This window comes from Conger conger, chromosome 12 (genome assembly GCF_963514075.1).
Source record: "Conger conger chromosome 12, fConCon1.1, whole genome shotgun sequence".
Classification (NCBI taxonomy): Eukaryota; Metazoa; Chordata; class Actinopteri; order Anguilliformes; family Congridae; genus Conger; species Conger conger.
The window spans coordinates 45,078,801-45,096,945 of NC_083771.1; the positions used below are offsets into that span (position 1 = coordinate 45,078,801).

The 18,145-nt window shown below is 42.2% G+C and overlaps 1 protein-coding gene across 2 annotated transcripts; it reads right to left on the reverse strand.

Annotated features, from left to right (window-relative positions):
- Positions 1-3,916: 3,916 nt before the first annotated feature.
- On the reverse strand, positions 3,917-13,282 carry LOC133105511 (B-cell CLL/lymphoma 7 protein family member A-like). Of its 2 annotated transcripts, none has more exons than XM_061215655.1 (6): positions 12,957-13,282; positions 8,545-8,626; positions 7,179-7,272; positions 5,804-5,947; positions 5,288-5,391; positions 3,917-4,200 (listed from the first exon to the last, which is right to left on the reverse strand). In XM_061215655.1, the coding sequence occupies exons 1-6, from the start codon at positions 13,046-13,048 to the stop codon at positions 4,126-4,128; spliced, it is 591 nt and encodes a 196-aa protein (XP_061071639.1). In that variant the 5' UTR covers positions 13,049-13,282; the 3' UTR covers positions 3,917-4,125. The 2 variants fall into 2 exon arrangements, with proteins under 2 accessions (XP_061071639.1, XP_061071638.1); XM_061215654.1 differs by having other exon boundaries at positions 3,924-4,200; positions 7,179-7,275.
- Positions 13,283-18,145: the final 4,863 nt, after the last annotated feature.

Consider the following 18,145-nt stretch of genomic DNA (forward strand, 5'->3'; position numbering starts at 1 on the left):
GCCAAAGTATATTCAGTATGCACTCCATAATATTACAAGTATGCATTTATACTGTCGTTAATTATATGCAAAATGTTCATTTTCAATTATCAGGAGGCAACAATTTCTTCAGATATTTGATGAGATCTGGTGGTCATAAACTGAATGAAATATATAGTTTTGAAATGTCTTCAGCCTTTTATAACTATATTACAAATTTATAGCTTCAGTCTTCACAAACAGTTTACCTTTAGTCTCTGACGGATCATCGGAGAGCAATGAAAGGTTTTAAGTTGGCTATAAATCTGACTGCTTTTGGAAAGCCTGTAATAGAATTTCGTTTTAGTTATAAATAACATTTCTAAATGGTGAATACATCTGCTTCTATGTATACTGAAAAAAGGATGACAGTTTACAAGTACTTTGCAGATTTTTATTATTTTTTAAAAATCCATCAGACATGATAAAACCAAACACTACTGAGGGAATAAATAAGTAAACTTCTGTACAAGACAACACTATTCAATGCTCAAAAAAAAAAAAAAAAAAACAAAAAAAAAACACATGGTCCCAAAAATATATTTTATAGTCCTTGTTTGTTTTTGTTTTTTTATATCTAGCGATAGTTTCAAATGATCGAATGTGAACAAATAAAGGCAATAGCCCGACTTGATACAACGGTGAAATGGAAATCAAAATATCCTATATATGTTATTTCAAGCGGAGAGAATGTCATGATTTATAAGTCGATACATGGCGTTTAAGTGCCTGCACTGCTGCACTATGAATGAGGTATTTGCTGAGGCATTGTAACAGGTCCCAATTGCAGCCCAGTATAATGATGTTATATTTTTGATGCTTTCCCCCATGAAAATAAATTCTTGACCCAGGGGTGTCACAATAATCCACTACATAGGGACTGGCATTGTTTTTCTGATGCTAGAAGCTCTCGATTTGTGTTACAACCTAGTCCAGCTTGAGTTTCGTTCTGTCTTGTCCACATATAAAAAAGCGAAGAGGTTTCAGCATCACTCCCAGGGCCCAGTAACCTAAGACACGGGGTGCCCAGTCTTATCTGAAGAACGTCCTGCGAGGTATACATTTTAGCACTAAGCCAGGCATGTCAAACTCCAGTCCTGGAGGGCTGCGGTGTCTGCAGGCGTTTCTGGTTTCCTTTCAATGCTTGAGAACAAGGTGCGTGCCAATGAAAGACTTGTATCTCTCGTGCTGAAACACCCCAAAAACCAGCAGACACTGCGGCCCTCCAGGACTGGACTGCACTAAGCACTAAAGGCCCGGACACACCAAACCGACGGTCGGCCGCGGAGCGCCGACAAAGATCGCCTCGCGTCGATACGCGTCGTTAATGTTGGCTGTGCCGAACACACCGCAATGACGGTCCGCCGACGGCCGAGTTGCACGTACGTTCTGCGCCTGCGTGAGAGGTAATAACTCTCCACACCAGCAGGTGGCGGTAGTCTGTATTTGTCTTTCAAAAAATGGAAACCGGAAGACCGGGGAATGCGTTTGCATTGCGTTGGACCTAGAAGCAGCCATTGTCTCGCTCACAACAAACAGTTTGCAGCAATTTCCTTGTTCTCTCGCTATTTAGTAATACTAATCGAAAATTATGTCTGGTAGTGATAGTAACTTTGGAATGGCTTGCTTTCGTCGCTTCCGTTTCTCTTCTCGTGCACTGATTCGCTAGCTGGACAGCCAATCAGAGAGCTCTCTCTCAACATGTTGAATCGGCGTCGGAGCCCTCCAAAACACGCCGACGGAGTGTCGGCGTGCGGGACACACCGGAAAGACTCGGCCGACAGGGCGCCACCGACGTCCGACGGCCGACCGTCGGTTTGGTGTGTCCGGGCCTTAAGACACCTGATTCTAATTAATGACACACTAAAATCCAAATTCATTTTCTCCTCAATTTTTAATTCTGCATAACCATACAAACAGGTCTTATTCCAAGTATATTTTCCAAGAAAAAAAGAAAAGAAAAAGGGAATACTTGCGTATTTCCACACCAGAGTTTTTTCCATCCCCTACCTGGAAAACAAGATTTTACGAGATTTGACATTATCCTGTACCAGCGGATCAAATGTCCTCAATATCAACATCCTTTCACGCAGCGGTGCGTATTCTTACCCCCCTGAGCCACAGGCTATGGTTCTCCTTCCCCCCACCTCATTAAACATCAACGTAATTTTGGATAAGACTGGACATCCCTGTTCAAAGAAGAAAACCAGAGTACACAACTGATGAACAGACTATGGACAAGTCTGTCCCAGGTCTAACTGACACACTCCTTGAAGCTTAGAGAAGACTGCGGTCAACATTAAATAAATAAATCAAATAAAAACCTCAAGCAACAAGTGCTATATCCCGTGTTCTGGCCTGGCCACCAGCAGTGGGGCATATGACTCTTCTCTTGCTAAAGACTTGTGCAAACTCGTGTAGTGCTATGCAATCTGTGACACTAGATAATGCCATTCAATTTAGTATTTCAGTTCCTTCAAAAAAATGCAACAAAAACCAATGAGCAAAAGCAATCGTTCAAACATCTGAATGTCTCAGGCCTACACAATAGTACCAAACCTGATCTCTCACCACCAAATAGCCATCAAAAAGAGGCTCTTTATGCAATCTTAGGGCTTTTATAATTGGCAATAGTGTTTTAGAATTAATCTCAAACAAGTTTTGTAAAACATTTTAAAATGCTTAATTTCCTATGAGCTGAATTATGACTTACTTAAAAGCTTAAAATCTGTGTCTGCCATTTAGTAGCAGGGTTCTCTGATAAATTTGGACAGGCCTGCAGTGGTTTCTGAACGAGGAGGGCCAATGGGGTGCCCCACAATCCGAGCCAATCAAATCCAACGCATTGGATGTGCTAAAGCACCCCAAGTCTGAGAGTGCAGTATAAATGCTGAAAGGGAGGCAGGTATAAGCTTAAAATTTAAACATTTAGACTGCTCCCTTATCTGCGTTTCAGTAAAGGGATACTTGTGCACAGTATTGTGGTTAGAACAAAAACAGTATAGAAGGCATGTACTCGAAAAACCGGCCCATCTTGGCTCGAAAGCTTTGGATATTGAAATCTATTGATACACTGTCCAGCATAGCATAATGATCTGCACTGGCCCATATGTAAATATATTTGAACATAACTGCCATTCCAACTGTAGATTCTCAGATTTTTCTCAGACACGGCCCGGGAACGATAATGCTCAACATCTCCAGACAGGCCATAATTACATTGTGACACAATAAGATTACGTCCCAAAGAGGGGAAAAAATAATAATAAAAACATTTCTGTCCTCACATTTGCTGTTGCTGGTTGCAACCTCTATATCTGATGTACAAACGTTTGAAAAGTTGAGTTACGAAGTTAATTACTGAAGTTACTGCTTGGCTGAACGAGTCAAACAAAGCACAGCAAATGAGGATAGGGCACTTTAAAATGCTTACAAAAGTAAAAAGCATAATAATAATAATAATAATAATAATAATAATAATAATGAACAAGAGCTTATTGATTTGGTAACACAAGGCACGTGACCAAGCAGGACCTATGCTACGTGCTACAGTCTTCACAAAACTGGAGGGGAACAAAAAGAGAGAAAATGTGACCTGTACCATTCATTAAAATACTCGCACTGCTGTTCTTATGGCTAAATAAAGAGAGATTCTAAACAGAAATGTCAAGACTACCGACAGTGACATTACAGCAGGGAACTGTGCGGACAGTAATAAACAGTGTGATGACCCTCCTGAGGAAACGTAAAACAAAACCGCTTTTAACAGAAACTAAACTGGGGGAAGGGGGGGGGGGGAAGCGGGGGCAAAAAGGAAGGTGTGTTGGGGTGGTGGGGGTGGCCTTCACAGGTGTGTTTCACAGGTGCAGTTCTTCAGAGTTTAGTGCCGTGGTGTTGAAGCCCCCCCTGGGCTGGGGCTTTTATGGGCTCCTGGAGTGGAGTGGGGGGGGGGGGGGGGGTGAGGGAGGCTCAGCAGGAGGTGAAGGCAACCCCTTCCTCCTCATTCTCCTCCTCCTCCTCGATGGGGAGTCAGTGCGGAAGTGGTGGGCCAGAGGTGGTGAGACACATGGAGGTGTAAAGAGAGGTTTAACCTGCAGGAGGGGAAGTTTAGCTCTCCTCAGAGTCTTGGGAGGGGGAATCCAGCTTGCCCTTCTTACAGGGAGGGGCCCCAGATTCCAATTCCTGTGAAGGAGAAGGAGAAGGAGGAGGAAGAGGAAGAGGAAGAGGAGAAGGCAACGGAGGGGGAGGAGAAGTAGAGATGGAAGGAGAAGGAAAAGGAGGAGGAGAAAAACTGAGATGCTTTTCCTTTAACCTCAACACAACGGCAGACCTGGGTCAAATACATGATCGTTTTGGCTTCAAATACTTTTCTGTGCTCGACTGATCGGGTCAGGTCACAACCAAGAGGACCAGAGGGCAGGGTTTGTGATTTTTAAGAGTATTTCATAGGTTCCAATAGACCTAAGAACAACAACGCATCTGAACCAGGCCTACAGGTCAGCACATACAGGTCGAACATCCAAGCAAGTAAATCATTTATACATAGAAGGTCCAAAGAAGTCATACTTTGCCCAGTGCTATGAGTCCAATTGGCCTTTGCAATATGGATTATAGCACACCTGGATGTACACAAGTCAACCATGCACACCTGGATGACACAGGTACACAAGTCAACCATGCATAAAGCCAAGCTGCTGTGTCGGGCAACATGATGTGTAAAGGGCACGGGGTAGGTGATCTGTGTGAGTGGGCTTCTAACTGACTGTATAGGACCCGTATACACCTTTCCACTGTTTTATTGTAGGTCCTGATATCCATAAGAAGTTGTTTTAAGTACCAAAAGCAATCTTAATCTTTACCAAAAGCTTCCCATGAGCTTTACCAAGAACAAGGCCATTTTAGCCAGCCAATCGGGAAGAGAGGTTCATTGATATCAATAATCAATTGATATCAATGAACCTCTCTTCCTGATTGGCTGGCTAGCTAGCCCCCAATGAGCTGAGCGCTTGGATTGGTTCCAGCTACGAGGTGGGTGGTGCTGAAGCAACCAAGCGTACTGTTGTGATGTCACCGCACGGTCTCCATGGCTCGTTTAAATGCATGACATTTAATCTTCATACGGATTGTGTGGATATATTTGAGGACTTTATTTTTGAGTGCGTTTTGGTACTTTGACTGTGTCTTTATAACACCTTTACAGTCCACACATTTCCCCCAATACCAGACATTTAATGTGGCCCGTGTGAACGGGCTAGCAGGTAGGTCGCACCTGAGTGTTCTTAGCGGTTTCTGTAGACAGTTCTTGCTCCTCTGAGGACAGGTCTTTCTTGCTCGTGCTGGACATGGAGGACTCTGAAGATGGGTGACTCTTGCCTAAGGAAACCATAAATTGCACAGCTGTCAAAAACCTCTGTTACAGGAACACATTTGTCCTCTAACTTTGTGAAACCACTAAAAATGCGTGTTTACCGCGTCCGCGTCAGAACAAAAGTCATGAATTAATTTATGCTGGTTGCAATCTCCCAACATGTAAAGTATGTATAAGAGGTAGTGGTTTCATTTCCATTCCCCTTTAGCACCACCTTGTGGTACAGATAGAAAATGGCACGGAAAGAAAAAGGCCTAGATGTTATATAGATGCTTTTTTTTTTTTTTTTTTTCAATTTCACAACTCTTTCTTTTTTTAGTAGTCTCGGCCCACAGGGCTCTTGCCATTTCCTGACCCAAATATTTTGCACTGATGCGTTGTAACCGTCAACATCCATTCTCCACGCGCGGGCCTTACTCGGGGACTGGCTGGCGTCACTCTTGGCCTCGTTGCTGTCGCCCTGGGAGACGGCCGGGGGCTCAGGGGTGGGACTCGCGCCGGGGCTGGCCTCCTGCTTGACTGGCGACGAGTCAGCGAGGGAACTCTGGTTACTGTTGTCGTCTGAGAGAGAGAGGAGAGGGAGAGAGGAGAGGGAGACAGAGAGAGAGAGACAGAGAGAGAGAGAGAGAGAGAGAGAGAGAGAGAGGAGAGAGAGGAGAGGGAGAGAGGAGAGTTGAGGGAGACAGAGAGAGAGAGGGAGAGGGAGACAGAGAGAGAGAGGAAGAAGGAGGAGAGAGAGAGCAAGGGAGGGAGAGAGAGAGACAGAGAAAGGGACAGAGAGGAGAGGGAGACAGTGGAAGGGAGAGAGAGAGAGAGAGAGAGGAAGGGAGGGAGAGAAAGAGGGAGGAGAGAGAGGGGATTGGAGGGAGAGAAAGAGGGAGAGAGGGGGGGAGGGGGAGAGAGAGAGCGGGAGGGGGAGAGAGGGCAAGGGGGAGAGACAGAGGGGGAGAGAGGGGGAGAGAGAGAGGGAGAGGGGGAGAGAGAGGAAGGGAGAGAGAGGAAGAGGGAGGAGAGAGAGAGAGGGGAATGGAGGGAGGGAGAGAGGGTAAGGGGGGAGAGAGAGACAGGGAGAGAGAGGGGGAGAGGGTGAGGGGGGAGAGAGAGAGGGGGAGAAAGGGGGAGGGGGAGAGAGGGAAAGAGAGAGGGGGAGAGGAAGAGGTCTGTGAACATGTGTCTCAAACCGCCTGCAACACCTCCCTCAAGTACAAGGATTTTTCTCTTTTTTCTTCTTTTTTTTGGAGACGCCGGCGTGATAAAGCAGCGGAGATGGCAAAACTCAATATTTCAGTACAGGGCTGCACGATATGAGGAAAATACCATATCATTGCTGAATATTGCGATGACGATATTTTTCTTGGCAGATTTCCCATGCTTTTTTGGCATGGGGATTTAGTTTTCTGTCAAGAATAACGTAAACGTAAACGTTTTGTTCAATCGAGTTAAATTACGCTGGCCAACATCTCAGGCGTGAATTTCGAAGCCGTTGTGTGCTTAAAAAAACGCAAGTTGTTAGCGCACGAGTGCCTTGAAATTCACATTCGAGACATAAACGGATGTAATTTAACTGGAACGAAACGTGAAACTCTTTAAAGCTTACATCAACCACAGACCTTATCTTAAGACAGAAAATGAAATCGCTACGGGAAAAGGGCATTAGAAATCTGCCGAGGCAACCCACAGCGGAGGAAAAACCTGGGTTGGCCCAGAAGAAGCCCAAAAAGACGTCTTCACATTACCACCATCTTGAACGTATCAATACCAATCAATACCCATTCCAATCAAATAGGCCCACCCTGCATGTCCATCATCCCAGGAGAGGAGCTGTTCTCTGGGGTCGTCACCTCCGACCGATACTTCTCATCTTTGCTTTTTTTCTTGTTCTTGTTCTTCTGCAACACATGGGCAAAACCAACAGGAAGGCCAGAAACGATTTATTAATAATTAAATAATAAATCACGCATAACAAAAACATATATTTATACATTCGTTCATTAGACAGTCCAGTCACCCTCATATGTAATTCATGTTAAGTCCTTAAGCATTCCTCAGTTAAAGGTACAATAGGCAATATTTTTGTGTTAAAACATTGTTAAAAGACCCTTCCGAACATTGAAAAAGGCTCACTGACATGTTCACGCATCCTCTGCCTGTGTTCACAGTCCTTAAATTTGGATTTCAAAATACACAGTTGATGGATCAACACTCTGTGCCAAAACATTGTATAGCTGTACAATAATTCAAGCTCATTGCTTGAAAATTGGTTCTAATTGCCACAGCCAATGGCGTTTCAACGTCAGCGCGTTCACAGAGAAGGGGGAGGGATTAAACAGTGTTGTGGTTTGAGCGTGTTTGTTGCTGCTATTCCTCTCTTGACCGTTAGAGGTTTGAAATTACCTATCGTACCTTTAAACGCAGAGATGAACATACTCCTTCAGATGTGCACACTGACTGATGAGACCTCAGTAGTAATGGCCCCTCAGGGGATAAGGTTTAGTCAGCTCAGTGGCACACTCAAACAAGGAGCTGAAGTGCTACCCATCTGTCTACTGAGGGAAAGGTGGAAAACTGAGGGAAAAGCTGGAAAAATGAGGGAAAGGGAGGAAATCTGAGGGGAAAACCTGGAAAACTGAGGAAGGAAAAAGTGGAAAACTGAGGGAAAAGCTGGAAAAATGAGGGAAAGGGAGGAAATCTGAGGGGAAAAGCTGGAAAACTGAGGAAGGAAAAAGTGGAAAACTGAGGGGAAAGCTGGAAAAATGAGGGAAAGGGAGGAAATCTGAGGGGAAAACCTGGAAAACTGAGGAAGGAAAAAGTGGAAAACTGAGGGAAAGGCTGGAAAAATGAGGGAAAGGGAGGAAATCTGAGGGGAAAAGCTGGAAAACTGAGGAAGGAAAAAGTGGAAAACTGAGGGGAAAGCTGGAAAAATGAGGGAAAGGGAGGAAATCTGAGGGGAAAAGCTGGAAAACTGAGGAAGGAAAAAGTGGAAAACTGAGGGAAAAGCTGGAAAAATGAGGGAAAGGGAGGAAATCTGAGGGGGAAAGCTGGAAAACTAAGGAAGGAAAAAGTGGAAAACTGAGGGAAAAGCTGGAAAAATTAGGGAAAGGGAGGAAATCTGAGGGGAAAAGCTGGAAAACCGAGGAAAGAAAAGGAGGGAAACTCACATCATCAGACTTGGGCTCAGTCATGGGGACCCACTTGTAGATCCGTAGGGAAGTGTCGCCCACCGTCACCCATTTTTTCTCCCTGTGAGACAGAAACGCCAAGAGAATGAGGAATGTCACTGTATAAGATGCATCCACATAAATGCGTAAATAAACGAAGTAAATTAGCTATAAACAGCCCCTATTTATTTTCAAACTGCTCCAGCAATACTCCAGGAAAATGTCCAGATTTTTTGATCTGCATAAACCTTCCAAAAAAAGCATTTTCACTCCATCCTAACAAAACAATATTTTCTTTTTCATAATGTACAGGGGGCTCCGGAACCGCACCCATGATACGAAAAAAGCGGCTAAGATAATAATCTGTGTTACGTTCAAACATACAGGAAAACAATACTTTTATTACAATACATTTATTCTCATGTTTTAATGTTTTTTACTATGTAATCTCAACTGCATAATCCCAAAACCATATGCGTAATATCATTGTAAATAAATTATGAATAAAAAAAGAGAAATTGGCAATTCAATTTTACTTAATTTAACCTTGGCCTAAAGGAACTACATTTTGTGATCCAATCCCTTCCTGTTTCATTAGAGTATAAAAATGAGGTAACAAGCACGCAAACTCCCTTTGTCATCCATTAGAATGGGAAAAGCTGCAGAACTGTCAATTCAGAAGAGACAGATGGCAAGTCGCAAGTAATGGGTACAAACAAAAATACATACCACTAATCACTGTAAGAACAATAACAACACATTTTAGAAAGTATGGAATAGTTGCAAACTTGCCAGGAAGAGGAGGCAAGTGCACACTGACCCCAATAAAGAAAATCCAATCATCTGGAGTTTACCGAACTTCACTGGAATCATGACTTGAAGAGAGTACTATGGTCAGATTTTGGCCATCCACACCATCTGCATGTTTGGCAGCAAAAGAGGAATGCAATGCAAGGAGAAGCACCTCATACCTATTGTCAAATATGGAGACGGGTCATTGATGTTTTGGAGAGGTTTTGCTGGCAGTGGTCCAGGGGAACTATTTAGGATCACTGACACAATTAATTCAACAAAGTACCAGGACATGTTGGCAGAAAATATGGTCTCTGCTAGGAAGCTGAGGCTTGGTCGAAGGTAGGTCGTCCAGCAGGACAATGACTCCAATTCACAAGGAAATGGTTAAGGCAACATTCATGTTCTGCAATGACCTTCTCAGTGCCCAGACTTAAATCCCATCAAAAACCTGTGTCTGAACTGAACAGGCGGTCCATAAGCATAAACCCAAGGACATCAAGGATCCTGAAATTTTCGGAATGAAGGAATTGTCAAAAATCCTGTGCATTTTCTAACCTCATCACAAATTATAGGAACAGACTCATGGCTGTCATTGTTGCCAGAGGTGTTTGCACAAAATATATAACCAGGGGTGCCAATAATTGTGAAACCTGTTCTTTGGGGAGATACATTATTAATTTAAAAATGTAAGACTTTTGATTAATAAATCACACTACTTTACGAATAACTAACTGAATATAACATAACTGAAAACAACTATTATCTTCTACAGTGTTTAAGCATATGTTTGCCAATAATTCCAGAGTCCACAATTTCCTTTTATTTGCTAATTTAATGCCACACATTTTTAAAAGGCAACTGTACAATAAGCTCAATAATACATGCACAGCAATACAGCAGAAATAAGACATAATAATGGACAGGATTTATTTAGTGTCATCATCTCAGGATCTCCAAGTAATTATTTATGCACTGTATAATATAGTATTAATATATTATAGCATGAAATTTCATTTTATTTATAGTTTGGATTTGATCTTCAGAAATGCAAATAACACTTATACCTCCCCACTGAACTGAATTACGAATGAAAAAGCAAGGAAATATTTAAGAAATATTTAAGGAACTTCCTTCACAAAATTGTTTCATCGCATGCCCATGCAAACAGCCCATGTTGTTACACTGGCACCTTGCCCCAAACTAAAAAAAAATTATTTTTTCATTCCAAAAGTTCAAAGTCACAAGTGCTCAATTTTCTAATCATAAACCAATGGGTCACAGTTAATTCAGGAGAAGCGCAAATTAATTTCAAAAGACATGAATTCCAATCTCAAACTGAAATCCCAAACCCCACCCCCGAAATCCACTGACGGGACAGAATGAGCCCTGGACCTCCCCGGCCTGGCAGTCCAGAGACGGTAGATCCATTCAACCGTTTGTGTTGGGCAGCAGTGCAACACGGCACTGCAGGTTCCCCGGTGGTGCCAGACGCCCCGAAGCAGACGGGCCTGGTGGAGCACACACCTCTCCAAAGGGCCCTCACTTCCGATTGTACGATGAGGGGGCAAATACCCCCTCAAATCAGAGCTGGAAGTCTGCACTTTAACCTCGCGTGTATCGCCTCACTTCAAACCCAGCGGGCTGGACTGCAGAGCCACACTGTGCCCTGAATTTATTAAAAAATATAATATATATCAAAAAATGAATAGTGCCCCCCTAAAATCTGTGACCCCCCCCCTCCAATCGGACCAGGGATACCTGACATTATGGTCTTTTGAAAAGCTTATGAGAAAAAAAAAAAACTAAGAAAAATCAGTCACACCAAGGGGGAGAATCCTTAACCATTTGAAAATGTCCCTAGAGACTCTCTCTGCCACAGACAAACCGTGTCCAAAGGGTCCAATAAAGCCGGGTTTTGGTAAAAGGGCTGCGATACACATCTCCGCAGTTATACGCGCTAATCGATCCAGAAGCAGTTACTCCCCCACACAATCCCCTCAGGGGAACTATAACTCAATCCATTCCCGTCAACTCAACTCTGTGCGTAACCTCTTATACTTCCCCATCAACAGCAATCTGCATTTCAAAAATTTTAAGTCTAATTTACATTGTGACTTAAGTGAAAATGACCCTAGACTGGAGGTAGGAGAAACAGATGTTGTGTCACCTAGGCAACGTGATGCAGAGCACTGGCAATTGAGCATGAGGGGCCTACAAGTTGTTTATTGTGTGTAACACTCAAACGGTTGTTCGTGTACTGGTAAGTGTCATCATTCCGTTGTGACCAATGGGGCATTTGGTTTCAGAAATATGCAAAATGGCTTTGATCGCAACTCGATCTTGAAGAGAATTCCCAGCCAATGTATTGCATCAACTGCATACAATGGTAAATTGGCTTCAATCGGTAGAAATACTCCCTGCTTTACTTAACTTACTTCCAGCGTGTTTTTTTGTTGTCGTTTTTTTTTTTTTAAGCATTTTTGTTTGCAGTCGCAGTGCAACTGTAGGCTACCCCAACGGAAACTCAACTAGGAGGAAAAATCTAACGGTCATTTCATGGATGATGGGCAAAGTTTGGTTTGGGTCTCCCTCCAAAACATGTGCAACAGAACTCCTGGGTTATGATGTTACTGCTGTTCCATATTTCTGTATTTACACACCGAAATGAAACCAGAGCAACACTAAATCGAGGGGGCTTTGTATTTTATATGCAACTGCAGTTGCTAGAACGGTGCTGATTGACCAAACAGTCAATAACACTTCAAATACAATATAGGAACAATGTCAAAGATGAAAACATAGGTTTAAAAAGCATGGACGTAAAGCTTAGTGAATTCATTTGGAGAAAGAAGAAAAAAAAAACCCGCGTGTGATGCATGGCTTGTTTCTCTAGTACAGTGTATATATATATATATATAATACTAATAATATACACGAAGGCATATTAGCTACATAATCAATGGCTGTGATTTCAATTTAAATACAATACAATGTTCACCTCCGATGCGTAATTAAACCAATGCTAACGTTACCGTATATTTTTCAGTCCGAGTCATATTGCATGCTCAGCCAAGCACGAGCCTACTTCCCTCTCCCTGCCCCCTCCGCACACTACTACATCTATGTGAACGAAAGAGCGACTCTAAGCGCTAAATTTAAAACCCCGCAACTGTATAAAACTATTCGGAGTCGAGAGCGCCGTCGTCATATAGTTAGAAAGTGGAGATTATATCACTATTTTTTGCCTAGCTAGTATCCCGAAAGACTCGGCAGTTCCACCCGGCATTTCACCAGGCTGAAGACAGCAAAGGCTTCGTGTGACTGCAACGAAATGGCTTCTGTGGTTCAGCCCACATTAAATCATAATGGGGGAAAATGCATAATAAAAACTACGGAAACCGTTCGGTTTGGAATCATTCGGGATGCGCGGTATACGACGCGCGATCGGCACACCTGAGCAGACGGTACAAGCCACACGAATTCAATTCAAGATGACCCTGCTTTCGTTTTATTCTTTCTTCTCGTTCTCCCTCTCGCTCGCTCGCTCCGTCTCTCCTCCCCCACAAGCGGATCTTTCTGCTCTTGGATAACGATTCACGCGTTTTCTACTCTCTTACCATTTCCGCACTTTCTCAATAGCGGCCATAACCCGCTTGATGTCATCTTTCGCTCTGCTCCGGGTCTCTGCACGGACCGACCTGCCCGACATTGCTGCTGTTGGTATAATATTTCTTTAAAGCTCGCCCCGGCAGTTCAGACACAATGCAAACACTCAATGTGGAGCCGCGAGTGGAGGCAGCGCGCCTGCGCCAAGCAGCACGGCCGCGGCTTCGTCACGTACTGTGAGCTTCAGTACGGTAGAGACAGCACGACAAAGACTTCAAAGTTGTATTGTCTAGGCGCAGAAACTTGGTGCGATACTTTAATGCAGCGCTACACAGCTTCACTGTCTGCGGGCATTTGCTTCAACCGTGCGCCACACCAGCTGATTTCACTAATTAGCTTATTGTCTGAACCAGGCAGGTAAAATAATTAGTGAAATCAGGTGGTGTAGCGCACAGTCGGAGCAAATACCTGCAGACACTGCGGCCCGCAGGACGTGGAGTTCATTAACGCTCCTTTAAAGTGTGTCCACGGGTCGCAGTACTGCAATCCGGTTCAGGATCTAACTGCAGATGTAATAAGGGATTCTTATGTTAAGTTAGCTCTGTTTTTCTTCTAGAAACTCACAAGCAGGCAAGTTTCAAACTTTGCATAATCAATAATACCTCAATGTAGAAGTAAACTCGATTACATATTTCATAGTTCTTCATAAAAAAATGTCTTACAAATTGATCCAATGTAGTGCTAAAATAAAATGAACATAATATTGGAACAATTGAGGGTAAATGGGCCTATTTCAAAATATACTAATATCATATTATAAAAAATGTGTTTATTCAGGGAAAATTATATTGTATAGCCTGTATTACGTTACATGTAATTTAGCTGACTTTGTTTTATCCAAAGCGACTTACAGTTGATTAGACTAAACAGGGGACAATCCCCCCTGGAGCAATGTGGGTTTAAGGGCCTTGGTCAAGGGCCCAAACATTGTGTGGATCTTATTGTGACTACACCAGGGATCGTATAACTAGATTTTTCTTTGGGAATTTTAGAGTGTTTTCAGAGTAGAAATGAGGAAACAGTAATAGAGCAAATATACCTTATAAACATATGTACAGCAGAGGAGCACACCACTGTTTCAGGGAGCCCCTATATGGCTGCTTAGCTACTGCAATTCACAACATAATGTAATATGCATTCATATACACTGGTACACTCATATACACTGGTACACTAATATGCACTCATATACACTGGTACACTCATATACACTGGTGCACTAATATTCACTCATATACACTAGTACACTCATATACACTGGTACACTAATATGCACTCATATACACTGGTACACTCATATACACTCATATACACTGGTACACTCATATACACTGGTACACTAATATTCACTCATATACACTGGTACACTCATATACACTCATATACACTGGTACACTAATATTCACTCATACACACTGGTACACGCATATACACTGGTACACTAATATGCACTGATATACACTGGTACACTAATATGCACTCATATACACTGGTACACTCATATACACTCATATACTGCTTAGTCTAAGCAACGTCGCTCTGGATAAGAGCATCTGCCAAATGCCAATAATGTAATAATGTAATATACATTCATATGCACTGGTACACTCATATACACTGGGACAATCATATGCACTCATATACACTGGTACACTCATATACACCGGTACACTCATATACACTGGGAAAATCATATGCACTCATATACACTGGTACACTCATATACACTCATATACACTGGTACACTCATATACACTGGTACACTCATATTCACTCATATACACTGGTACACTCATATAAACTCATATACACTGGTACACTCATATAAACTCATATACACTGGGACGACATTGGCTCAGGCAGTAAGAGCAGCCTTCTGGCAGTCGAAGGTTTGCCGGTTCGATCCTGCCCTGGGGTGTCAAAATGTCCCTGAGCAAGACGCCTAACCCCCAATCCTGACGAGCTGGTTGGTGCCTTTGAATGGCAGCCAATTGTCATTGGTGTGTGAGTGTGTGTATGAATTGGTGAATGAGAAGCATCAATTATACAGCACTTTGGATAAAGGCGCTATATAAATGCCAACCATTTACCATTTGGTTTATTGGAGTGTAGACTTAAAAATGACCACATTTGGAATGAGAACAAATAACGACATTGTGTTCTTTTGAACTAGCAAGAGCATAATATTAAAACAGTTTAGAAGGAGAAACTGCCTGAAATATCTTTTTAACAATGCTTTAGAAAGGAATTAATGAATCACTACAGCCTTAATTAATCACTACTAATCACTAGTTTCACAACTGAAGCAGCATTTGTTTCACTCCATATTTTTTTGCCTCCTTGAAACTACACTTTTGAAAATATTATTTTAAAGTATTTGAATCCTAAGGAATGACATATTTGATGCAGGTGTGCAATATTTCCAACCATTTCAACAAGCTATGGTGTCTGACTGAGCCATTCGAATAAATGGAGCTCATCACACTTGTATTCAAACATTTAAACCATTAAAACCACTTCCTCATTAAAAAAAAAAAAGAAAAAAGAGCGGAACTGAACAGAGCAAGTACAATGTCAAAAAGTTTGGGAGAACACAACTTCCCACTTTTCAAATTAATTTCTTATTCAAATCGTGTCTCATAGCGGTTGGTGAAACAGGGAACATACATTCTAGCAAAATTATTTGAATAAGAAATGAATTCATCAAAGGTAGAACTGGTTCTCACGCTTCAAGAATGTGGAAATGATGTATGACTAATGAGCTGAAGAGCATTGGTTCTCAATGGCTCAGTCAGAGGTGGTATCTGGGCCAAATTCAGTGTGGCTGTCCATTGTTCCCAAACACGGTCCCTTGCAAATGGCCACCGGTCCTCATAATGAAAAGCATGATTTGTTGCCTTTACAATGTGTGGTGGTCCCTGAAACCTTGGGGCTTAGGAATGGCAATGCAAGTTACCTTGTCAACAGGGATTCATCACTGCTTGGAGGAGACATTGGCACAGGCGGTAAGAGTAGCCATCTGGCAGTTGGAGGGTGGCCGGTTTGATCCCGCCCTGGGTGTGTCAAAGTGTCCCTGAGCAAGACAGCAAGACACCTAACCCCTGACGAGCTGGTTGGTGCCTTGCATGGCGGCCATTCACTGTTGGTGAGTGAATGGGTGAATCTTCAATTGTGCTTTTGGAAAAAGGTGCTATATAAATGCAAACATGAACCATTTATCGCTTTGATAAGCAGTGATCTTCATTCATGGTCCTGGACAGACGCAGGATCTGTTGGTTTCTGGTGGCACTCAGGACTTAATTATTAATGAATCAAATAAAGTTCTCGATTCCAACGCATAACTCACCTCGCCTGGGGCACTCGTGATCACGGTGTAGCGTTTCAGAATTATCCGGATAACGGCGCTGAGTAAAACTTGGAACTTGGACATTTTACTTCAGTCCATGCTTTAGATTTCAGGTGTGGGTACAAACTGCGTCACTTACATCACCCTATTTCTGATCTTATCGTGACTTATCGACCCCTTAATGGATACAACTCTATCACGTGACTGTGTACTTTGAAACGTAGTTCTGTGCCTGCATCCGTATATATAGTTAAAATTACATTCGTTAACGTAATTGCTGACCGCTAGTTATTGCTTAGGCTACATAACTAGGAAGCTAACACTTGTGAATTACAGTAAGGAGTACTTTGTTGTGATTTCCTGGAATTTCCTGTCCACCTGGGTCATCATGGTGAGTTGCTCAGGTTCACTGACATCACTGGTCAGGAGGCACAGATTGTCTCAAAAATTACCGAAATGTCATCATTTTCCAATGAAAACTTTCATATACCTTACTGTGCAAAAGTCTTAGACACCCTACATCTCTTTAATATATATTTGGTCTTTGTAGTTTATTTGTTTTGTTTTACGCATTAGTGTGTCAGTAGAAAAGAGCAAATTTCCAAACATTCACTTTCCAAAAACGAAAAAATGCTACAGAGAAAATTCTGTATTTCATTAAACATATTAAAGGTACAATAGGTAATTTCAGACTTCTACTGGTCACGAGAGGAATTGCAGCTACAAACAGCCTCAAACCACAACACTGTTTATCCCTCCCCCTTCTCTGTGAACGTGCTGACGTTGAAACCCCTCCTCATGCCATTGGCTGTGGCAATTATAACCAATTTTCAACCAATGATCTTGAATTATTGTACAGCTGTACAATGTTTTGGTACAGAGTGTTGGTCTGTCAACTGTATATTTTGAAACCCAAATTTAAACATTTAAACACAGGCAGAGGGTGAGGGATTTACAATGGTCTTGTAACAATGTTTTAACACAGAAATCTCACCTGTTGTACCTTTAAGTAACAGACCACTTTTCAGATAAAAATTTGATCAAGGCTGTCTGTCTGTGAACCAATTATTCTGATGTGAGCCCAAATGAATGTTTTAATTTGACCCAAACACCCCGCCCACACACAAATCTTGTGCCTAACAACACCCTTTATACTGCAAATATACCACAACCTCTCCTGCCTCATTGCTTTATGATAGTTGTTAAATACATGCATCTTAAACATGTAGTGGCCTACATTCACATATTTTAAAGAGACAAAAATTACATTTTATCTTTTTAAAGATTTTCAAGCGACCCCATCCTGAAATCAAGCGACCCAACATGGGGTCCTGACCCACAGTTTGGGAACCCCTGATTTAGTGTTTAACAGTTTTCTGCTCTAACCGTTTGATATTTAGAGACTTTTCATTTCACTATTTTTGAAAGCATCTTGGCCTTATGGATTTTTTACATGTGCCTGAGAGTTTTGCACAATTTTGCACATGAACTTTTGTACTGTGCATGTATTATACAATTTTAAGGTATGGAATCCCTATAGTTTGGGTTATGCCAGTGTGAGGTTTTACGTTGGAAACCATTTTGTTTTGTAAGCAAACAATTAAGCACCACTGTTCCCTCGATAGTGGAACCTAGTGCATCTGATATAAAATGTTGTCTTTCATAGCATAAATAAAAATATAAGTAAGTATTTAAACAGTGAGACCATTTTAAAGGGCTGTAATTCCTACATGGTTCACCCCACATGGATGTCAATACTGTTGAGCTGAGGAATGTCTGTGCTTATAATGACCA